At 45.3% G+C, this 7,981-nt stretch overlaps 1 protein-coding gene across 1 annotated transcript in view; it reads right to left on the reverse strand.

Moving 5' to 3' along the window:
• The window catches only part of Mfsd11 (major facilitator superfamily domain containing 11), a 27,653-nt gene that overhangs the window by 7,408 nt on the left and 12,264 nt on the right, over window positions 1-7,981 (reverse strand). Inside the window, exons 9-10 of the mRNA XM_013037838.1 lie at window positions 6,163-6,228; window positions 3,689-3,814 (exon numbers count right to left, since the gene is read on the reverse strand). Of these exons, the coding sequence (XP_012893292.1) occupies window positions 3,689-3,814; window positions 6,163-6,228 (192 nt within the window). The remainder of the gene's footprint in view (window positions 1-3,688; window positions 3,815-6,162; window positions 6,229-7,981) is intronic.

The raw sequence follows: 7,981 nt of genomic DNA on the forward strand, positions 1-7,981 counted from the left end.
GTTCAGGCCCCACAACCGGACCCAAAAAAAAAAAAAAAATCTAGTCATGTACCAAAGATATATCAGCAGTGGAGGTGTGGCGGAAGTGGTAGAGGGACAGCCTTGAGTGGAAAAAAGCCCAGTGAGAGTGTGTGGCTGAGCTCAAGCTGGGCCCAGCGTCAGCACACACAAATAACTAAAAATATATTTTAATAAGTAGTGCTGACACCACCAAATGCTGGTGAGGATTCTGGCTGGCACAGCCCCTGGAGAACATTTTGGCAGATCCTTTCCTAATCAAGTTGTAGCACAAGAAGTAGCCCGGGTGTAACAGGCATCATCCTGAGCTAAGACTGGCTGTGATAGAGCCAGCAGTCCCCCGTGCTATCAGCAGGGGGCGCTCTTTATCTTCAGCATCGTGGAGTACACTGCCAGGGAAAAGAACCACCAGCAGGACCCGCGGTATCAGGGAGGACCTTGCCCTGGGAGTGGATGGTGCTTCACCATCCACTCTTGGGAGACTTCATTCACAGGGCACTGGATAGGGCAAAGGTCATCCCATGGAAGCTGGGGACATCAAGTGTATTTTATCTCCATTTAGATCCAGTGAGGTTTTCCTTGGAGTTAGGCAAACTAGTCCTAAAGCCCAGATGGAAAAACAAACATACCAGGCGCCAGTGGCTCTTGCCTAAAATCCTAGCTCCTCAGGAGGGTTAGAGATGAGGATCATGATTCAAAACCAGCCTCATTGGAAAGTCTGTGAGACTCTTATCTCCAATTAACCACCAGAAAAAGCCAAAAGTGTAGCTGTGGCTCAGGTAGTAGACCACTAGTCTTAGCACAAAAGCTCAGGGACAGCACCCAGGCCCTGAGTTCAAGCCCCAGACCTGGCACTAAAAAAAAAAAAGAAAAAAGGAAAAGGAAAATCGTAAGAAGAGCAAGAGCTCTGCGTGGAGAGGAGCTTCACTGTAATGGAACACACACAAAACCCCATCTGGACATGAGATCTGAGGATACCAGTTTGAAGCCAGCCTAGGCAGACAAATCCACCAGACTCTTATCTCCAATTCACCACCAAAAAGCCAAAGTGTAGCTGTGGTTCAACAAATACCAGCCTTGAGCAAAAAAACTTTAGGACAGAGCCCAAGCCATGAGTTCAAGCCCTAGGACGGGCACCAAAAACAAAAACAAAATATTCACACAGCAAGGTACCAATGCAACAGAATGCAAAGTCCCAAAACAGTAACAGCCATATACAAAATTACTGTCTCTGTGGTATCAGTGAGATCACTGAGGCAAGAACTAATACTAGGGTTTGAACTCAGGGCCTCCTGCTTGCTCAGCTTGTTTGTTCAGCAGGTACTCTGGAGCCATGAGTCTGGTCCTACATTTTTCTGGTGATGCAGTTACACATACTTTTCTGTTAAGGCTGGCTTTGAACCATGATTGTGAGGATCTCATCCTCGTGAGGAGCTAGGACTGCAGGTAAGAGTCACAGGCACCTGCCTAGAACTAGTGCTTTTAAGATCTAGCATTGGGACAATGGGGTAGACAGATAGAAAACAAATTGCAAAGAAATCAAGATCTAGTTGGGTGCCCTTGGCTCACGCCTATAATTCTAGCTACTCAGGAGACTGACATCTGAGGATTGTGGCTCAAAACTAGCCCAGGCAGGAAAGTCCATGACACTCTTATCTCCAATAAACCACTCAGAAAACCGGAAGTGGCTCAAGTGGTAGAGCACTAGCCTTGAGCTGAAGAGCTGAGGGACAGCATCCAGGCCCAGAGTTCAGGCCCCATGACTGACAAAAAAGAAAAAGAAAAAAAATAAACCAGAGATCTAAATTATAAAAACTAAAGCAAATAAATATAAGGAAGCTAACTTTAATTTTATAGATGTTTAAACTGTCAAGGACTAAAAAAACTTACAGAAAAATGAGCAGGAAGTAGAGGTGTGGCTCAAAAGGTTCAATGCCAGCTTTGAGCAAAAAAGCCAAACAAGAGCACAAGGCCTTGGGGCTGGGAAGGTGGCTCAGTGGTAGAGCGCTTGCCTTGCATGCTCGAGGCCCTGGGTTCGATTCCTTAGCACCACATAAGCAAAGAGAAAAAAGCCGGAAGTGGCGTTGTGGCTCAAGTGGTAGAGTGCTAGCCTTGAGCTGAAGAGCTGAGGGACAGTGTCCAGGCTCAGAGTTCAGGCCCCATGACTGGCAAAATAAATAAAATAAAAAACATTAAAAAAAAAAAAAGAGCACAAGGCCTTGAGTTCAAGCCCTGGGACCAGCAAACACACACAAAGGGCAAAGCTCACATAGCTAATTCACACTCACACGTGATGCTTCACTCAGAACAAGAGATATCAAACTGAAGTGCCAGATTGCCATTTTTTACCAAGTTGGCAAAAAGTTTCCAGGTTTCACATACCTCCCTGTTAGCCAGGCCAGAGGAAGCAGGGATGTACACATACTGCTGGTTCACGGGCACAGTGGGAGATCCCCCATGGCGGATGAGCCGGCAGCATCCCTTTCACCTAGCAACTACAACCTAGTTGTAGGAATTTACCCTGAAGACACACCTCCAGCAATATGAAAACTACGTGCCTGAGGTCATCTAGTGCAGTACTATTGGTAACTGGAAAAATCCTGGAAGGACTGGGAGTAGAGCATGGTGGCAGAGCATGTGCTTAGCAGGCTCTACCATGGAAAGGAAAGAAGGAAAGAAGGCAGGAAGGAATGAAGGGAGGAGGGAAGAAGGAAGAGGAAGGAGAGAGGGAGAGGAGAAAGAAAAGAACTGGAAGCTGTGTTAATGCATGTATGTGTATTGCACTGGTACATGCAAAATGTGTCTATTTCCTAGCGTTGGCCACAGAGATTGCAGAAAGCAGAGATCCTAGCAGCGCCCTGGTGCCGAGGCCTTGCTCTCTGATGCCACTGTTGGTGAGAAGCAGCAGGGCTGTATGCAATAGAAATGGGGGATTCCAGGGGCTGGGGCAGGGAAGGCCAGAGGAGCCAGGGACACCTGTGTGGCAGAGGCCCTCGGGACACACAAGCCTGCTCAGAATGGCTCCCTGGCCACAGCTGAGACCCACAGGAGCACCATAACAATTCGGTGCTGTTTTGAGTGATAAACCATTTGGGAAAAATAGGAAATGACAGGCCCATCCTAAGAGTAAATAAGCAAACAGGAAGCGGGGAGGGGCTTCTGCTAGCAGCAGAAAGCAGAGGGGCATTCTGGAGTGGACTTACCGAGGCCTGCGTGCACGTGCACGTGCGACAAATGAGATTTTATTATTTTTAAATTCTATCTTTTGCCAGGAGTTAGGCCCTAATTCTAGAGTTAGCATGAGACAGGCTTGAACTGATGGACACAGAAATGGTACTGAGAATCAGAGAGCTACCAAGTCAGGGTTCCTAGACTTGCTCCTCAAGGATTCTAAGCCAGGCTGTATTTATGGTTTCTTTCTTTTCTTTTCTTTTTTTGTGCAGGGCATGAGCACTGTTCCTGAGCTATTTTAGGCTAGGGCTCTACTACATGAGCCACAGCTCCATTTTCAGCTTTTTGGTGATTAATCAGAAATAAGAATCTCACAGACTTTCCTCCTCAGGCTGGCTTTCAACTGTGATCTTTAGATCTCAGCCTCCAGAGTAAGCTAGAATTACAGGTTTGAGCCACCAGTACCCAGCACTGCACTGGTATTTTGCATGTAACGAACCTAGAATTTCTCCAATGCCGATGAAAATTCCAGACAGTCCAATCAGGCTTTTCTCTTCTGTTCCAAATTTGTTCATAGCACCAATACAGGTTCCGTATACACCAGAGAAAAAAGTTAACTCCAGACCTTCAGGGGGAAAAAATCAGATTTAATTAAGCTTTATATCTACATCCTCCTTTCCCTAGTTTTTCTTCCTGTCTACATAAATAAAGAAAGCACAGAACAACTCATAGGGGCTGAAATGCACCTTCCAGGCACAGCCTGACTTTCTGCTATTCATAGAACTGTTGGAAGGGAATAAGCCACACACTGTGGACTGAATGCTTGAGATCTTAAGACCCCCGGGACGTAATGACATTTGCAGAAGTGGTGTGCAAGAGGTAATCAACTACACAACGAAGGTAGAACCTCAGGATGAGATTAGTGTCCTTCAGACAAACACCAGAGAGCTTTCTCTGTCTCCCATGAGTGCCTACAAGATGACAGCCATCTCTAAACTGGGAAGTGTTCCTCACCCAGAACCTGACCAGGCTGACAGCCTGGTCTCAAGATGCTCAGCCTCCAGAACTGTGAGAAACAATACCTGTTACTTCAACCACCAGGGCTACAGTAATTTGGTATAGCACTGTAAGCTAAGACACCACAAGAAAGCAGTTGACAAGCAGATCAGATAAAAACACACAACTCATGGGGCACTGGTGACTCACACCTGTTATCCTAGCTACTCTGGAGACAGATCTTAGGACCAAGGTTTGAAGCTGGCTGAGGCAGGGAAGTCCATTAAGAATCTTTTTTTTTTTTTTTGCCAGCCCTGGGGCTTGAACTCAGCGGTCTACCACTTGAGCCACAGCACCACTTCTGGAGTCTCACAGGCAATTGCCTGGCTGGCTTTGAGCCACAACTGTCAGATCTCAAGCCTTGTAAGTAGCTAGGATTATAGGCATGAGCCACTGGCACCCTGCCATAAGACTCTCATCTCCAAATAACCACCAAAAAGCCAGAAGTGAAGTTGTGGCTCAAGGGACAATATCCAAACCCTGATTTCAAGCCTCAAGACCAACACAAAACAACTCATATAACTCAAGAAAGAGGTATTCTAAGGCTGAAACCTGTCACTCTGCCTATAGGGAGGCAAGAGACAGAGGATATAACTAACATGAACTTGTAACAGTGAACACTAATTTAAGTGTTTATTATTCTTTTTCTTTCAACCATATTTAGGGGTTTGAACTCAGGAACTTGTACGTGCTAGGTGGGTGCACTACCACTTGAGTCATGCCCCCAGCCCTTTTCTACTTAGTTGTACATTAGGGTTTCAACTATGCCCAGACCGTCCTGGATTGTGATCCCTCTATTTATGCTTCCATGCAGCTGGGATGACAGCTATGTGTATGTGCTACCACTCCCACCTTTATACTGGTTGAGATGGGGGAGGTCTTGAACGTCTTTGCCTGGGCTGGCCTTGAACTGCAATCCTCCTGATCTCCACAGGCATGAGCCACCACATTCAGTTCAACTATTCTTACTATACTGAAAAACCACTCCACCATTCATTATTCACAGTACTCACATGGTAGTTTCATTAAACCTTCCTTCTAGGAAAAGAAAATTCCTAAAGTTACAGTAAAAAGTTAGGATATATTAGTAATCTTAATTCCTTGGTGTTAAAAATCTTCAAAGTAAATCATAAAGACGTTTGATTTGAGGATCTTTTTTGTTTTGGGGAGTACTGGGGTTTGAACTTAGGGCCTTATGCTTTCTAGGCTGGCATTCTACCACTTGAGCCATGTCCCTAGTCCAAGAGATGTTCTATGTTTTTCTATTTCTCCTAAAAACACAAGCCAAAGTATTAAACAGTACACTGCAGCACATTTGGAAAGGAAATGACGTCCTCTTTATTCTCAAGCCCCAGTGTTCCACCTGTCAGCACACCACATTATCACCTGCTTTCAATTTATTACCTGATCTTAGTGGGCCTGGCCACATACACCTGGGGAAGGTGGGCGGAGTCTGAGTTCCAAGCCAACCCAGGTGGCATAATGAAATACTGGAGGAATGGCTCAGTGGTAGAGCACCTCCTAGCACACCCTAGGATCTGGGTTGAAATCCCACTACCACAAAAAAAGTGCTCTTAGCGTATATAGTTTCAGTGATATATGTTCCTGGCTATTTCCTGCAGTGCTCCCAACTGCCTTAAATTTGCTGGTTCTTGTGAGCCTGCTGTCTCTGCACAAGCTATCCTCAGCAGAATACAGCAAAGGTGACCCTAGGCTTTATCCAGGCCCAACCTCAGGGACTCTCTGTGCTAGTTTTTTCTGTTGTTTGTTTGGGCAACTAAGAGATCTGGCTCTCCTGCAATGTTCCAAGGTCTCCTCCTAGAGGAGTCAGTCAGATGGGCAGGGTACACAGTTGGCAGGGGGGGGGGCGACAAGGCGGACACGGGGAGAGGCAGACAAGATGGGGGCAAGTGTTACCTGTGTAAGCAGTTGTAACACTGAGAAGCAGCATCTCCTTGGTGACACACAACCTCAGAGACTTTTCTGCAAAGACAAAGAAGTCAGGAGACAACTACATCCAAATTTATCTGTACAAGTCCGAAACCATTTCTTCACTAGTAACAAAACCAGCAAATATGTTGTGACTCAAGTTACATTTTTTTTCAGATTAAACTTCATAAGGTATGAACTAAATCTGCCCACTACACAGACTGTTTCAAGGGCTTAAGCATGCACTGAGTACCATTTTTCTCAAGGTATTCTTCAGCTTTTAGAACAGGAACATGTGGAGAAAAACAGAACCAAACAACAGGGGAAAAGACTTGGGAAGGCAGGGGTCAAAGTGGGCCACTGGCAGCATGTACTTCCTGGGGGCATCACAGAGCAGACTGAAGGCTGGGCTCAAGGAGGGACGCTGACCATATAAAAGCTAGGGTACTTCCCAAGAGTCTCATGGATTTGTCTACCCAGACTGGTTTTGAGCCATGATCCTCAGCCTCCTGTCGTTAGGATTACAGAGTGTGCCACAGCCCTGACAAGTTAAACTTTTATATTTGAACTCAGGGCTTACATTTGCTAGGTAGACACTCTGCCACTTGGGCCATACCCCAAGCCTTTTTTCCTTTAATTACTTTCTTGTTAAGAAAGATCTTAGGCTTTTTAACCAGGCCAACCTGGAACAGATCCTTGTACCTCTGCCTCCCTGGGTGGCTGGAAATAAGTGCGACACCATGCTAGGCCAAGACTTGCTTTTATTGTGTCCCTACACTCTTCTATGTCATAAACTTTGCCTTTTGTTTTAGTGTTTTCAAAATAATTCAAAGAATGTTTTAAAGTTTATCAGAGTAAGTCCTCAATTCCTTTTTTGTAGAACTCAGTCCTGTTTCCAGACAATTAGTCTAACAAAAGAACTTTATCATTTCTCAAAAATAAATTTTAAAGATCTCACTTAGATAATAAAAACAAATAAAAATCTCACTTAAATACTCCAGAACCATCATAAGTCTGGAAGCTATCTATCTCCCATCTCCCTCTCCTACCCTGAGGCACATCAACAAGCCAGCTTGGCCTTCTAGGCCTCTGAGAAAAAGAAGGAAACAGCCAGGTCCAAAAGAGCTCGCTTTAAAATATTACAAGCTGCTGGGTACCAGTGGCTCATGCCTGTAATCCTAGCCACTCAGGAAGCTGAGATTTGGGATCATGGTTCAAAGCCAGCCCAGGCAGGAAAGTCCATGAGATTCTTATCTCCAATAAACCATCAGAAAACCAGAGATGGCACTGTGTCTCAAGTGGTAGAGTGCTAGCTTTGAGCTGAAGAGCTGAGGGACAGTGCCCAGGCCCAGAGTTCAAGCCCCATGACTAACAAAAATAAATAAAAAATAAATATTACAAGCTTTCACACGTTATTAAATCTCAATTTCTGTGAGCTGATTTAACTTGTGCCCTTTGATCAATAGTGGGTCTACTGACAGTTATGTTCCTAGACCTGCAAAGCTGAGAGGAAGGCTTTGCAGGGTGATCAGGTTATAACCTACCCAATTCTACATGTAACTTAATTTATAATTATGAAGGATTTCCTGAAATGCAGTAAGTATACAAACTAAAAAGCCTGGTAAAACAGCTCTAATGAAATAGTCTCGGGGCTGGGAAGGTGGCTCAATGGTAGAGTGCTTGCCTTGCATGCCTGAGGCCCTCGGTTTGATTCCCCAGCACCACATAAGCAAAAAGAAAAAAGCCAGAAGTGGCGCTGTGGCTCAAGTGGTAGAGCGCTAGCCTTGAGCTGAAGAGTTGAGGGACA

Source organism: Dipodomys ordii, unplaced genomic scaffold, assembly GCF_000151885.1.
Source record: "Dipodomys ordii isolate 6190 unplaced genomic scaffold, Dord_2.0 Scaffold7, whole genome shotgun sequence".
NCBI lineage: Eukaryota > Metazoa > Chordata > Mammalia > Rodentia > Heteromyidae > Dipodomys > Dipodomys ordii.